This window comes from Vipera berus (genome assembly GCF_964194415.1).
Source record: "Vipera berus genome assembly, chromosome: Z".
NCBI lineage: Eukaryota > Metazoa > Chordata > Lepidosauria > Squamata > Viperidae > Vipera > Vipera berus.
This window is the reverse complement of record NC_138205.1, coordinates 128,234,859-128,251,606: the sequence shown is the minus strand read 5'-3', so window position 1 is coordinate 128,251,606 and position 16,748 is coordinate 128,234,859. Positions and strand designations below refer to the sequence as shown.

The window sequence follows — 16,748 nt, the reverse complement described above, 5'->3', positions numbered from 1 at the left end:
GATAGCAGTATTGTAGCATTTGAGGGGCTGCCACAAAGAAAAGGGGATCAACTTATTTTGCAAAGCACCAGAAACAATGGATGGAAACCAATCAAGGAGAGAAGCAGCCCAAAATTAAGAAGAAACTTCCTAACAGTGAGGACAATTAACCAATGGAACGGCTTGCTTTCAAAAGTCGTGGGTATTTCATCACTGGAGATTTTTAAGAAGAGATTGGACAGCTACTTGTCTTCAATGGTATAGGGCAGACATGTCAAACACAAGGCCCGGGGGCCGGATCCGGCCCGCAAAGTGGTTTCATGTGGCCCACGAAGCCATCCTGGAAACAGTGAGGGAACGGCCCCCACTGCCTTGGCCCTGGCCCTGAGACGCTCCTTCTGCCAGAGACCCCCAGATCTGTCCCACTCCTGCCCAGGCCCCCCATAGGCACCCTTGATGCCAACGATGTAGAGCTGGCCATGCCCACCCAGTAGGCCATATGCACTCCGGCCACGCCCACCCAGTAGGCCACGCCCACCCTGGCCATACCCACCCAGCCCCCTGAGGGCAACCGCAATGCTGATGCTGCCCTCAATGATGAAATTGAGTTTGACACCCCTGGTATAAGATCTCCTGCTTGAGTGGGGGGCTGGACTAGAAGATCTCCAAGGACCCTTCCAGCTTCTATTCTGTTCTTATTTCTATATTCTGTTCTATATAAAAGTATTGAGAGAGCGTAAACATTTATACCTAAGCAAAGTTTTAGGCATGCAGAACTGTCACCAAGTAAAAGTTTGCAGCCACTTTTAAAATATCAGGATTTTTTCACTGTGTACATATGAACAGATAAGCAGGAGGGCCCAACACTCACAGTTCGTTTAGTGACCATTCAAACTTACAACACCACTGAAAGAAGTGACTTTTGAGCACTTTTCACACTTAACGACCATTGCAACATCCCTATGGTCATATGGTCAAAATTCAGATGCTTGACTGCTGACTCACATTTATGACGGTGGCAGTGTCCCAGACTCATGTGATCCCCTTTTGTGACCCTCTGGCAAGCAAGGCCAGATTCACTTAGGAATTAGTCACATGTGACTAACTTAACAACTGCAATGATTCCCTTAACAATTGTGGCAAGAAAGGTTGTAAAACGGGGCAAAACTCGCTTAACAAATGTCTCACTTAACAACATAAATTTTGGGCTCACTTGTGGTCATAACCCGAGGAGTTACCTGTACCAGGCACCCAGTTCTGGAAGTTTGCAGCCACTTTTAAAATATCAGGATTTCACTGTGAGTGTTGGGCTGTTTTTTTGTACACATGGTGGTGGCATAGTGTGTGTTGCAGGGCATATAAACATGATAGCCGCTGTCTAAATTTTAGCAGTGCTGCAGTGCAGAACAGGATGTAGAGGTTAAAAGCCCCAAAGTAGAAACGGGGAGAGAGAAAGATCTAGTCCTGGCTTAGCCACAAAGCCAACAGGTGAGGCTTTGGCCAGGCCGTCCATCAGTTCTATGGAAAAGAGCATTATTTCTCCACTTAAGCAATTTTAAAGTGCTTAATTCCACAGCCAACCTTTGTGGACTTCAACTCCCCAAATTCCCAGCCAAATTGCTTCCAGTATTCTGGTAGCTGAAGACCACATATTTTAAAATTGCTTTTAAAAATGAGTTAAGAAAACCTATTGTGCTTCAATTGATGCACTAAGACAGGGGTAGGCAACCTTGGTTCTTTTATTATTCGTGGACTTCAATTCCCAGAATTCCTGAGCCAGCCATGCTGAGGAGAAAGGGAGAGGTTTCCAAACTGAGGCATGTGGGCTCAGGAATTCTAGGAGTTGAAGTCCACGAGTCATAAAAGAGCCAAGGCTGCCTACCCTGGGCTTAGGCCTAGGCCACTTTATGACTGGTGGACTTCAACTCCCAGAATTCCTGAGCCAGCCATGCTGAGGGGAAAGGGAGAGGTTTCCAAGCTGAGCCATGCGGGCTCAGGAATTCTGGGAGTTGAGGTCCACAAGTCATAAAAGAGCCAAGGTTGCCTACTTCTGGCCTAGGCCTAGGCTGCTTTATGACTGGTGGACTTCAACTCCCAGAATTCCTGAGACAGCCATGCTGAGGGGAAAGGGAGAGGTTTCCAAGCTGAGCCATGTGGGCTCAGGAATTCTGGGAGTTGAAGTCCACCAGTCATAAAAGAGCCAAGGTTGCCTAACCCTACACTAAGATATGGCTTGCCTTTGCATTCATCAATGTATCTGAAGCCCTCAATTTTCCTATTCTCTCTTAAATGGCTAGGGAATTCTGGGAATTGAAGTCCCGGATATGCTGGCTATGGAATTCTGGGAGTTGAGGTCCAGGTATTCTGGCTGGGGAATTCTGGGAACTAAAGATTCCTAAATGGCAATTCCTACTGATAGAATTTTTTACTTTTTACATTTTCAATGGTCCAAGCTTTTAAAGTAATGTTAATCATTCTTAATCATAGTTTATAAACTTTACTGTATTGTGTTCAAATGTGCATTGAAGTAATACAATATAACATATCTAAGGTAAAGGTAAAGGTTCCCCCGCACATGCGTGCTAGTCGTTTCCGACTCTAGGGACCGGTGCTCATCTCTGTTTCAAAGCCGAAGAGCCAGCGTTTGTCCGAGGACGTCTCTGTGGTCATGTGGCTGGCATGACTAGACACCAAAGGCGCAGGGAACGCTGTTACCTTCCCACCATAGTGGTCCCTATTTTTCTACTTGCATTTTTACGTGCTTTCAAACTGCTAGGTTGGCAGAAGCTGGGATGAGTAACAGGCACTCACTCTGTTACGCGGCACTCGGGATTCAACCTGCCAAACTGCCGACCTTCTGATCGACAAGCTCAGCGTCCTAACCCACTGAGCCACCACGTCCCTTTTATAACATATCTACATTAACATAAAAGGGGGAAAGGGTCTCTTACTAAGCCTACAAGTGTACTTCTGCCTACCCCCAAATTCCCTTTTTGGTTAAACTTTGCGATGTATCTTTTTTCATTTTTTATTCTTACATTTTTTTGTTCTTAATTTTTATTAATACATAATGAATAAAATTAGGGGGGAACATTAGCTCCCCGTGATCTTATGTGTTCTTGCTTTGAGTGCACAAGGACATTTTTGTGATTGGATAGGAATATTCAAAGTCCTCGACTTATGGCCACAATTTGGATCAGGATTTCTGTTGCTAAGCAAGGAAGTTGATAGGTTTTGTCCAGTTTTATGACCATTTTGCCCTACTTGTTAAGCAAATCATCACGGTTATTAAATGAATCAGGCATTGATTAGTGTGCTATCCCAGTCACATGTAATGGTGATTTAGTGGGTACATTAATATTAATATCAATTATATTCCCCAGCAGTTCCTTTCACCCAAAACCCAGAACTGTTCCAAGTGAAGTCCAGCCAAAAGCAGGCCAATGCTAGTCCACCGAGCAATGGCCAAAGAGTCCGCAAGGCACTTGAAAAGTTTCCCAAACACAATAAATCTACCGGTCTAAATTAAATCCACAATACAGGTAATCCTCAACTTATAACAATCCATTTAGTGACTGTACAAAGTTAGAACAGCACTGAAGAAAGAACATTTACAATCTTTCCAGCATCCCCATGATCACGTGATTCGAATTCAGATGCTTGTCAACTGATTCATCTTATGACGGTTGCAGAGTCCCGGGGTCACGTAATCCCCTTTTGCGACCGTCTAACAAGCAAAGTCAATGGGGAAGCCAGATTTACTTAACAACAACCGTGTGACTAACTTAACAGCCGGAGTGATTCACTTAACAACTTTTAAGAAAGATCGTAAAATTGGGCAAAACTCTCTTAACAAATATCTCACTTAACAACAAAAATTTGGGGCTCAGTTGTGGTCATAAGTCAAGGAATAGAGGGTTCACGAGGCAAGAAAAATCTAGAGTTCGCAAGGCACAATCCAAAACAAAGCTCAACTTAACGACCACATTTGGGTCTAAAATTTCCGTTGCTAAGCAAGACTGTTGCTGAGAGTTTTGCCCTATTTTAAGATCTTTCTTGCCACAGTTCTTAAGAGAATCGCTACAGTTACTAAGTAAGTAGCACAGTTGTAAAGTGAGTCTGTCTTCCCCCTTGACTTTGCTTGTCTGAAGGTTGCAAAAGGGGATCACGAGACCAAGAGGATGCTGCAGCAGTCATAAGTGCGAAAAACGGTCACAAGTCCCTTTTCCCCCCCTGAATGGCCACTAAATAAATGGCTGTAAGTCGAGGACTACTTATATATCTTTGCAGTATATTATATGGACCTTGAGAAGACGCCACAAAGTTTCATAGGTCTAACCTAATTTTTTGTTTGTTCTGTTTGCAGACGAAGAAGAAGTTCTTAATTCTATTATGAAGGATCTGGCCGCCCTTGGCAAATGCGGTGGATTTTTAGACAGCAACAGGAATAAAAATCATTCGAACAAACAGGTTAGAAATGGACCTTCAGATTCTGTTCTGCAGTTCTCACTGTTCCTACACAACACAAAAGGGATTAAAGCGGTGTTTTTTCAACCTTGGCAGCTTTTAAGATGGTTGGACATCCCTTCCCAGAATTCTCCAGCCTGCCTTGCTGTCAAGGATGAGAAACAGCGTGTTGGAAGTTCATAGCGTGTGGCTGTTCTGGGGTTTACAGCCAAAAGAGCAGAATATTTATTTTATTTATTAATTGAATTTATATGTTGCCTATCTCACTATCCAAAGTCACTCTGGGTGGAATGTGAAATAGACAGGACCGTTTGTTGTAGATCATTTTTGATCAACCTTGTCCACTTTGAGAGGGATGGACCTCAATTTTGATCAACCTTGTCCACTTTAAGAGGGATGGGCTTCAGTTTTGATCAATCTTGTCTACTTTAAGAGGGATGGACCTCAACTTTCATCAACCTTGTTCACTTTAAGAGGGATGGATTTCAGTTTTGATCAACCTTGTCCATTTTAAGAGGGATGGACTTCAGTTTTGGTCAACCTTGTTTAATTTAAGATGGGTAGACTTCAGTTTTGAATCAGAATAGAGCTGGAGGAGATCTTGGAGATCTTCTAGTCCAGCCCTCTGCTCAAACAGGAAATCCAATACTATTTCAGGCAAATGGTTGTCCAGTCTCTTCTTAAACCACAGGTCTGCAACCTGTGGCTCCGGAGCCGCATGCGGCTCTTTCAGCCATCTCCTGCGGCTCCCAGTCCTCTACCATGTGCAGTCCCCCCCAAAAAAAGTGGGACTAAAAAGTTCAACCAATCAATTCAAATATGCAGGGTAGGTGCATATCTCGCCTTGGCTCCACTCTTCAGTCAAACCCTGTTCTGCGCATGTGCGCATGTACATGCATGCGCACGCATTTTTTGCGGCTCCCAGTTTTTCCTTTTGTGAGGGAACCAGTTCCGAGTGGCTCTTTCACTGTTTCAGGTTGCTGACCCCTGTCTTAAACCATCCAGTGATGGAGCACTCGCACCTTCTGGTGGCAAGCTGTTCCACTGGTTAATTGTCCTCACTGTCAGGAAGTTTCTCCTTAATTCCAGGTTGCTTCTCTCCTTGATTAGTTTCCATCCATTGTTTCTTGTTTTGCGTTCTGGTGCTCTGGAAAATAAGTGGACCCTTTCTTCTTTGATCAATTTTGATGAAGTTTGGCCACTTTAAGATAGGTGGACTTCAACTTCCAGAATTCTGGGAGTTGAAGTCCACCTATCTTAAAATGTTCAAGGTTGACTAACCCTGTTGTAAGAAATGGTGATCCTCTAATTTGGAGAGTGACAAGAAAAAAAAGCAGTTTTTCACTTTTTAATTTTTGGATCCTCTCTCCCCCCCCCCACCTCTACCCCCATTTTTCCTTTTCTGTCATTTTGTCTTTTATCTTTCTTTGAAATGTAATAAAGTTTATTAAGCCAAGGCAACCAACTAGAGGAGCATATGCTCAATTTTGGCATCAGACCGATTCATCGAAAAGAAGGCTGGCTGATGTGCAAAAAGACAGTGGATCATCGCATTGATTTTGAGACCACTGATTTAATTTGATCCAAGCCAATAATCCAGTCTGGAAAATTGATTTGATTGGGGGATTAAATCCAGTTTGCTTTTTATTCTCATCTCTGAGTGCCTCTGGGTTTATAAAATTCTGCTGCTAATCTTTCTGTTGTCAGCAGAGACCAAAATGCTTAAAAAAAACTGAATTATAGATTTTAGATTGAATAACACAGATTCTATGCCAAAAAAAACCTCCCGTCCTTCTCTTCCCATCACTATAACAACATATGCTTGTTGACGAAAACAAACACGTCGCTGAGCTCCAGGGTGTAACAGCTCTCTGAGTTAAATTCAGCCCTATAGCAGCCCATGCTGAAAAACGATTCAAGATGTTTAGCAAATTCGTGAGGCCACAAACAGCTGTTGTAGTGGCCAATGAGCCAATAATGCTTTGATTGACAGGTGGAATTAATTTTTTTTATGGAAACTGATGCACCAAGGAGGGTGGAGAGCAGGCAGAACTTGGCAAGCATCATCTTGGGATAACTTGAGAAAAGTTGGGGTGATTCCAGAAATGAAACATTCCTTACAAAGACCGCACATTCTTTTGAATTACTGATAGTCCTTGACGTAACAACATTTCGTTTAGTGACTTTTCGACATTCTGACAGCCCTGAAAATATGGTCACACTGATGACCTTTTGCAGCCTCCCCATGGTTACGTGATCAAAATTCAGACACTTAAGAACTGATTCATATATATGATGGTCGCAGTGTCCAGGGATCACGTGATCCCCTTTTGAGACTTTCTGACAAGCAAAGTCAATGGGGAAGCCACAACCGTGTTACTAATTTGATTCACTTAACGAACGTGGCAAGGATGGTTGTAAAATGGGGCAAAATTCAGTAAACAAATGTCTCACTTAGCGACAGAAATTTTGGGCTCAATTGTGGCTGTAAGTCAAGGATGACCTGTATCTTGGAGTTGGGAGGCTGATCAAATAAATATAGATAAAATATAGGTAGTTCTCGATTTATGATTATGAGAGTTTGGAAAAAATTCAGAGAAGAGCAACTAAGATGATCCAAGGCTTGGAGACTAAAACATACAAAGAACGGTTGCGGGAGTTGGGTGTGGCTAGTCTAAAGAAAAGAAGAAACAGGGGCGACATGATAGCAGTCTTCCAGTATTTGAGGGGCTGCCACAAAGAAGAGGGGGACAGATTGTTCACCAAAACACCAGAGAGAAGGACGAGAAACAATGGATGGAAACTCATCAAGGAGAGAAGCAACCTGGAATTAAGGAGAAACTTCCTGACAGTGAGGACAATCAACCAGTGGAACAGCTTGCCTCCAGAAATCGTGAGCGCTCCATCACTGGAGGTTTTTAAGAAGAGGTGCTAGACAGTCACTTATCTGAGATGGTATAGGTTTTCCTGCTTGAGCAGAGGGCTGGACTAGAAGACCTCCAAAGTCCCTTCCAGCTTTTATTCTGTTCTGTTCTGTTCTGTTCTGTTCTATCCCATCCCATCCCATCCCATCCCATCCCATCCCATCCCATCCCATCCCATCCCATTCCATTCCATTCCATTCCATTCCATTCCATTCCATTCTATTCTATTCTATTCTATTCTATTCTATTCTATTCTATTCTATTCTATTCTATTCTATTCTATTCTATTCTATTCTATTCTATTCTATTCTATATTTCTATTCTATTCTATTATTATTTCTGTTCTGTTCTGTTCTATTCTATTCTATTCTACTCTACTCTATTCTATTCTTCTCTCTTTCTTGATCTCCCTTTTCCTTCAAACGTTTTCTCTTGTTTATCTTAATCTTTTATTTTTGAAAATCAATAAAGTTATGAAATTAAAGAAAAATAGCAGGCCGAAGAACACAATGTGTTCCAACACCAATTAGCTGTTGGAACACATGGTGAAATTCATGACACATAGGTATAATTAATCAGTTTCAACAGGGAAACGGTCAGCATCATAGATCAAGCCAAGTCCCCAAAACACCAGAGAATGCCTAGAAGACTGGCACTCAGACAAAACTGCCATCACCAGGCACAAAGAGATAAGCAACATTTGCACACCATTCAAAAGAACAATAAAAAGATTTTTTTAAAAAAAGAAGAAACAAATAGACCAGAATTTCAGCGTTATCAAGGAAATAGTAAGGAGAAAAACCATATCACCTCCAACGAGGGTGATTTTATCTCTCAACTTCTCTAGATCACACCAGAGTGCAGCAAAATTTTGAAAGCTGTACTCTGCTGATGAAGATGATGAAGGGATCTGTTCAAGGCTGGTTCAGGAAGGACCAGGATGCAAAATGGTCACAGCCTGATTGTGGTTTTCGTTTCCCCTTCTCATTGGGCCTCTTTTGCCCATGCTTGTTTTCCTAAGTTTTACCCAGCAATGTTTTCCCTGAAGCTTCTCTCATATTTCTCTACTCGCCAGCCAACTGCTGTTGCCTGGTGTGTTTCCCTTGGCCCTTAACGAAAGGAGGTCACTGTTATTGTTTCACAGTGAAGAAAGAGGATGCAGCTATTACGTTTCCTCTCTTCTGGGGTTGCTTTTGTCCATTTCCAGCAACAAATTGTTCCAAAACGGAGCTGTTCTGCTCAACAACAACAACAACAAAATGGCATTGGGTCTTAAGGACTGTCCAACTGAGTGGAGATACAAGCAGGGCAGATCTGAATGGCATCTCTTTATTTAGACCAAGGGTGGGGAACTATGGACTTTTTATGACTCAGGAATTCTGGGAACTGAAGTCCACAAGTCATAAAGGGGGTCACAGTTCCCCACCTCTCATTTAGAGTGTATTTTCAGGAAATTTCTTAGGGGTGGATTAACATAGGGAAGACCACAGATGAAAACGTATCACAGGTGACTAGCAAGGGAAAAGGTTTGTGGTCTTGCATTTCAAGATATAGATAGTCCTCGGCTTACAACCACAATTGGGATCAGAATTTACGCTGCTAGGTAGGGCAGCTGTTAAGGGAGTCACAACCAACTTTTTTTTTTACTGTGGTTATTAAGCAAATCCCCGCAGTTGTTAAATGAATGATTTGGTCGTTAAAGTGACTCTGGCTTCCCACGTTGATTTTGCTTGTCAGAAGCCCCCTGGGAAAGTTGCAGATGGGGATCACACGATCCCAAAACAAAGAAAAACATGTTGTGCTTCTTTCAAACCAATTTCTTTATTGTTTCTCACTTATGTCTGTCTAATTGTTTGTCTGGTCTATCTCTATCATCTATCTACCTGTCTATCTACTTACCTTCTTATTTGTCTGTCTGTCTCTCTATCTACCTACTTACCTACCTATTATCTGTCTCTCTATTATCAATCTACCTATCTGTCTGTCTGTCTGTCTCTGTCTGTCTGTCTGTCTGTCTATCTATCTATCTATCTATCTATCTATCTATCTATCCATCTATCCATCCATCCATCCATCCATCCATCCATCCATCCATCCATCCATCCATCCATCCATCCATCTATCTATCTATCTATCTATCTATCTATCTATCTATCTATCTATCTATCTATCTATCTATCTATCTACTTACCTACCTGTTTGTTTGTCTCTGTCTTGCTATCTATCTACCTACTTACCTAGCTATTATCTGTCTCTATCATCTATCTATCTACCTACCTATTATCTCTCTGTCTCTGTCTCTCTCTGTCTACCTGTCTGTCTGTCCGCCCATCCATCGGTCCATCCACCCACCCACCTATCTGTCTGTCTGTCTCTTTATCAGCTATCTGTTATCTCTCTCAATTATCTATCTATCTATTACCTATCTATTTTATGAGAATCTTGTCACACTAAAGCATGCTACTATCCGTATAAACTCTGGGAATTATTAAGGTGGAGCCGTCTTCACCCTCTTTCACTCACAGAAACTATCTGAATTGAGTTGCCTCTTGCCCCTCTGGAATGCAGCCCCTCCCTTCTGGAAATCTGGGCCACAGTATGTTCCATCAGAGGGGTGCTGCATCAGTCGTAAACACACTCCACAAATATTTCCTGTTTGGACTACCTTGCAAATCTGACAAAATCTCTTTGGTTTTCTCACTAAAGGTAAAGAGTTCATTTAGTGACAGTTCGAACTTACAAAAGCGCTGAAAAAAGGGGCCGTTTTTCACACTTACGACTGTTGCAGTTTCTGTATAGTCATCTAATCAAAACTCAAAGACTTGACAACTGGTTAATATTTGTGATGGTGGTCATATCCCGGGATCACGTGACTCCCTTTTGTGACCTTCTGACAAGCAAAGTCAATAGGGAAGCCAGATTCACTTAACAACCATATTACTAACAATTGCAGTGATTCACTTAACAACAGTGGCAAGGAAGATCATAAAATGGGATAAGGCTCATTTAACAACTGTCCTGCTTAGCAGTGAAAACGCTGGGCTCAATTGTGGTCGTAAGTTGAGAACTAACTATATTCAGCCATGCTGTCAATGCTGTTTTTGCCAACTGGAGAATTCTTCAGCTCAGCCACAGAGGATAACCCAACATCCATACAAGCAGTGATAGCTGGTGGGAAATAGATTAGGATCCTCTGTTTCATCGGGGTTTAAGAGACACTCCTGTTTCAGCTTAGGAACTCCAAGGGATCTAGCGGTGAAGTGAATCCACAGTGATGACCCAGTTTAGTGACCCACCAAATTCAGCTGATTTCCAATTGTTGATGGGAATCACCTGAATTTGGAATTTTTGTTACATTAACAGAGGTATAGAATCATAAATCACATGAGGTACTAGGACTGCTGTGTAAAGTCTTAGTAAGGCCACACTTGGAATACTGCATCCAGTTTTGGTCACCACACTATAAAAAAGATGTTGAGACTCTAGAAATGGTTCAGAAAAGAGCAACAGAGATGGTTAGGGAACTGAAGGCTAAAACACATAAAGGATAGTTGCAAGAACTGGGCATGGTTAGTCTAGTGAAGAGAAGGACTAGGGGTGACATGATGGCAGTCTTACAATATTTGAGGGGCTATCAGAGAGGAGGGGGGGTCATCCTCTTCTCCAAAGCACCTGAAAGTAGATAAGAAGCAATCGATGGGAGATAATTAAAGCGAGAACCAACTAGAACTAAGGAGGAATTTCCTGTTAGTCAGAACAATTAATCAGTGAAACAGCTTGCATCCAGAAGTTGTGAGTGCTCCAACTGGAGGATTTTAAGAAGAGATTGGACAAACATTTGTCTGAAATGGTATAGGGTCTCCTGCTTGAGCAGGGGGCTGGACTAGATGACCTCCAAGGTCCCTTCCTACTCTTGTTATTCTGTTCTTCTGAAATCAATCAACTTCAGCCACTTATTGATGCAGTCCATTTTGCCACATTAGGATGTGATCTTTTTTAATAAACATGCACAGACACATGCTTCCACATAAATAGCCGTTGGACTGAAACTTCCTCACTGCCACAACATATTTTCAGGCGCATGGAATGGAAGCATGGAAACTGCTAATCATGTTCTGGATAAACCTCAAGTAAAAGATAAGAAGAGTTTTCAGGAAAAGGCGTCGTCATCCATTCGCTCCTGTAGAAATTCTCCTGTTTAGATATACCAGCAGTGTGTAGCTGATCTTTGCAAACTATGTACACTCCCAAATGTAGGATGCGCTTTTTCCATCCCAAAAGAAACCGGAGGGAGAAAAGAAAGAGAGATAAAGTTATAATTTAATTCTGCATAACAAAAAACAAAATGAAACACAAACCTTTAAGAGTAGCGGCCCCACCTAATTCTCCAACCAGCTGTGGATTTTTCTGAGCACTTTTATGCTCTTGGTTTGCAAGAAATGGACACATTTTTCCAAAAATCCCTGCTTGGGGAACAGCAAAATGTCTATTTATTTTATTAACGTAATATAAAATGCGAAAATACAAAAGCAAATAGCAGGGAACAAAGGTAAGTGGGAGGGAAGAAGTGAAGTGTGGGGAAAAGGGGTGAAAAGAAAAAAAAGGTGTTGACTTCCCTCTTTTGCAGTAAAATATAAGACATTAAAACCAAATTTCAACTTTTTATGTTTCTATTGTAGTATGAACTAGCCATTTCTATATCAACAAATCAATCTAATCAGTAAAACCCAAAATCAAAGTATAATTTTTTTCCACCTCGTGCACAAAGTGGCTTCCAAGTAGAAACAAAAGTTCTTATATTCTTTTGTTTTATCAAAACAGTTTTTTTTATCAATTTAGCCATCTCTGCTAACTCTTATCAACTTTTGTAGCCATTCATCCATGGTTGGAATCGAAACGTCCTTCCATTTCGTGAGTAGAGTAGTCTTGCTGCTGTGGTCAAATATAAAATCAAGAGTTTCAAATTATTTTCCAAGTCTTTTTCCATTAGACCCAGAAGAAAAGAACGAAGATTGCATTGTTATATTAGTTTGCAGAGCTTTCTTTCTTTAAGAGAGAAAGCAAATTCACAAAGCATGCTAAATCAAACCCTAGTATGTTCCATTATGTTACCGGAGCACTCAACCAGCTGATTCAGCCCCAGAAGTACTTTTTAAAAGGCTGCCAATGGGAAAGGGGGTGTTTACTGGGTCCTGCAGAATTAAAAAATTATAGGATGGTCCTGCCCAAACATTTTTGGAAGACAAGCAACTTATCACTAGATTTTTTTCTTTCTTTCAAGCAATAGACTTTCGTCTATTTTAAACATGCCCTACGTGTTACTTTGTCCTAATCCTTGTTCCCATTTGGGAGGGTGGGCTGCAAGATATTACAGATACCAAGCAAGGAAAGGGGGCAATGGATGAACTGAGGCTGAGACTAAATAGTTAAGACCTGGTAACATGAGAAGAGCAGAAGAACTAACTGTCTGTCTGTTTGTCTCTCTCTCTCTCTCTCTCTCTCTCTCTTTCAACCATTATCTCTGTTATCTACCTATCTCTCTCTATCTCTTTATCAGCTATCTGTTATCTCTTACTCTATCATTTACCTATCATCTAGCTACCTAGCTGTTGTGCATCACCTATCACCTGTCTGTCTTATCTATCCATCCATATCTATCTACCCATTCCTGCATCCATCTATCATCTCATCTATCTCCTTTTTTATCAACTATTATCTCTCATTCTATCATCTATCCATATCTCTATTATCTATCATCTCTCTTCTGTCTGTCTATATCTATCTATCTATCTATCTATCTATCTATCTATCTATCTATCTATCTATCTATCTATCTATCTATCTATCTATCTATCTATCTATCTATCTTTCATTTCTCACTAAATCATCCATCAATCCATAACTGACTGACTGACTGACTGCCTATCTATCTATCTATCTATCTATCTATCTATCTATCTGTCTGTCTGTCTGTCTGTCTGTCTGTCTATCTATCTATCTCTATCTGTTTCATTTTTCACTCTATCATCCATCAATCCATAACTGCCTGCCTGCCTATCTATCTATTTATCATCTATCTATCTATTTCATTTCTCACTCTATCCATCAATCCATCTGCCTGCCTATCTATCTATCTATCTATCTATCTATCTATCTATCTATCTATTTCATTTCTCACTATCATCCATCAATCCATCTGCCTGCCTGCCTGCCTGCCTGCCTATCTATCTATCATCTATCTATCTATTTCATCTCACTCTATCATCCATCAATCCATAACTGCCTATCTATCTATCTATCTATCTATCTATCTATCTATCTATCTATCTATCTATCTATCTATCTATTTCATTTCTCACTCTATCATCCATCAATCCATAACTGCCTGCCTATCTATCTATCTTTCTATCTATCTATCTATCTATCTATCTATCTATCTATCTATCTATCTATCTATCTATCTATCTATCTATTTCATTTCTCACTCTATCATCCATCAATCCATCTGCCTGCCTGCCTATCTATCTATCTATCTATCTATCTATCTATCTATCTATCTATCTATCTATTTCAATTCTCACTCTATCATCCATCAATCCATAACTGCCTATCTCTGTCAACTATTTTAACTATCTATCCATCCCTCTATCATCTATTTATCCATCCCTCTATCTGTATTTAATGGTTTTCTGTCTCCTTTCCTTCCGTAGTTGCGGAATGCCAGGATCAAGTTTGAGCATGATGGAGAAAAAAGGTACAGCTGTTTTATTTTTTCATTAAATTTCTTGGCTGCCCATCCCCCCCTATAGATCCCTGGACCTGGGTCTGTCAGGTTTAGATATTTTGCTTCCTTTTGCTGAACTTTAAAAATCATCTCCTAAGTAAATAAAACCCAAGGTTATTTCCCTTGTTTCGTGGTCCCCCTTCAGGTATCCCTACAAAAATTATTATATACTACCGAGAGGTTGGCAATATTTTTTTATTTATTCCCTCATGATTACAGGCCACTCCTGTTGAAAATTAATCAATTAAATTTAATTTAAAAATTGGTCTTAATTTTTGTATTAATGTTTTAAAAATTATACCCTGTAAACCGCCCTGAGTCCTTCGGGAAAGGGCGGTATATAAATTCAATAAATTAAATTAATTAATTAAATTACCGATCAATTTTGCAACTCTGGGTAATGAACCGTAGACGGAACCAAACACAAAACACAAAGCATTTCAGTTAAAAATCCAAATGGTTACTCGGAAAATGACTCTTGAGCAGCTTACATTTTTCATTCTGGCAATAAGATTAAAATGCAGTTATGGCAAACTTATTAAATGCATTCGCTTCAATAAGAATTGAGTGGAAGGACAGAATTTATCAGCATTGGATGATAAGGCGCAACGAGTCCCACAATCGTGCCCAGAACTTCTGTTGCAAAGCGAGACAGTTGTTAAGTGAATTTTTGCCCCATTTCTTGCCACAGGTGTTAAGTGAAATAATTGCAGTTGCTGAGTTAGCAACCCAGTTGTTAAATGAATCTGGCTTCCCCATTGACTTTGCTTGTCAGACGGTCACAAAAGGGGGACGCGTAAGCCAGGGACACTGTGACCGTCATAAAAATGAGTCAGTTGCCAAGTCTTTGGATTTTAATCATGTTGACCATGGGGATGCTGCAATGGCCGTAAGCGTGAAAAATGGTCGTAATTCGCTTTTTACAGTGCCACTGTAACTTTGAATGGTCATTAAATAAACTCTTGTAAGTCAAGAACTACCTGTATTATGTTTTCCATGATGCTGTTAATCAAGTATGAGGATTCCCTTTCTTGCTACACAGGTGCCGTTTTCCTCCGACATACCGATAGTCCTTGATTTATGACCACAGTTGGGACTGGAACTAAACAATGCCCTCAATTTTATATACTTTCTTTTCAGAACAGGCAACAGAATTTCATTTTTAATGTGGGCCAGTGTGCTCATAGTAGAAAATGACAATAAAGATTTATCTTATCTGATATCATCTTATCTTATAATTTTGCACCCTTTTTTGCTATAGTTATTGAGCTAATCAAATTGCTTCCCCCATTGACTTTGTTTGTTGGAATCTGGATGGGGAGGTCTCAAAGGGGCATCATGTGATTTATTTATTTATTTATTTATTTATTTATTTATTATTATATTTATATCCCGCCCTTCTCCGAAGACTCAGGGCGGCTTACAAGCTTAGCAGTAGCCTTCATTCTATGTATATGCCTGCTTGTTAGGGCTTTCACACACACCCCAAGCGGCATTATTACAAAGTCAGCTTATTGCCCCCAACAATCTGGGTCCTCATTTTACCTACCTCGGAAGGATGGAAGGCTGAGTCAACCTTGAGCCTGGTGGGACTCGAACCTGCACTAATTGCAGGCAGCTGGTGTTACTTAAGGAGGCATTAGCCCACTGCTCCACCAAGGCTCTATGTGATCCCCCAAGACACTGGGCTGGTGTAAATATATACGCCATTTGCACAAGAGCTTAAATCACAATCATATGTTTGGTGGGGAGTATCAATTGTAAGTCAGTCCAGTCATTCAGAATACAGCTGGAAGGGACCTTGGAGGTCTTCTAGTCCAACCCCCTGCTCGTGCAGGACATTTCAGATAAATGTCTGTCCAGTCTCTTCTTAAAAACTCTCAATCATGAAGCACCCACATCTTCTGAAGCCAAGCCGTTCCACTGGTTGATTGTCCTCACTGTTAGGAAGTTTCTCCTTAATTCCAGGTTGCTTCTCTCTTTGATGAGTTTCCATCCATTGTTTCTTGTCTTGCCTTCTGGTGCTTTGGAAAATAGCTGGACCCCCTCCTCTTTGGGGCATCCCCTCAAATATTGGAATACTGCTATCATGTCACTCCTGATCCTTCTTTTCATTAAACTGGATATACCCAAGCCCTGCAGTTGTTCTTCATATGTTTTTGTCTCCAGGCCTTTGATCATCTTAGTTGATCTTTTCTGCACTTTTTCCAAAGTCTCAACGTCTTTTTTTTGTAATATGGCGACCAAAGCTGGATATGGTATCCCAGGTGTGGCCTTACTAAGGCTGTATAAAGTGGTATAAAGTCACTTTTTGCAGAGTTGTCATAACTTTGAACAGTCGCTAAACGAATGGACAAGTCAAGGACTGCCTGCAGCTTACATCAGAGCTCTGTAAGCAGTGTAAAGATACATGAGGACATGTGTGAAAGGAGACCAGATTCTTAATGTTTGCTGGAATTGGGTATGTCTAGTTTAATGAAGAGAAGGACGAGGGGTGACATGATAGCAGTCTTCCAGTATCCCAGGGGCTGCCCCAAAGAAGAGGGAGTCAAGCTATTCTCCAAAGCACCTGAAGGAAAGACAAGAAGCGACGG

The 16,748-nt window shown here is 41.0% G+C and overlaps 1 protein-coding gene across 1 annotated transcript in view; it reads left to right on the top strand.

Moving 5' to 3' along the window:
• Nucleotides 1–16,748, top strand: part of LOC308678424 (mitogen-activated protein kinase kinase kinase 3-like) — a 123,436-nt gene that overhangs the window by 61,395 nt on the left and 45,293 nt on the right. Inside the window, exons 3-4 of the mRNA XM_081345614.1 lie at nucleotides 4,346–4,449; nucleotides 14,081–14,124. Coding sequence (XP_081201740.1) covers nucleotides 4,346–4,449; nucleotides 14,081–14,124 — 148 coding nt within the window. The remainder of the gene's footprint in view (nucleotides 1–4,345; nucleotides 4,450–14,080; nucleotides 14,125–16,748) is intronic.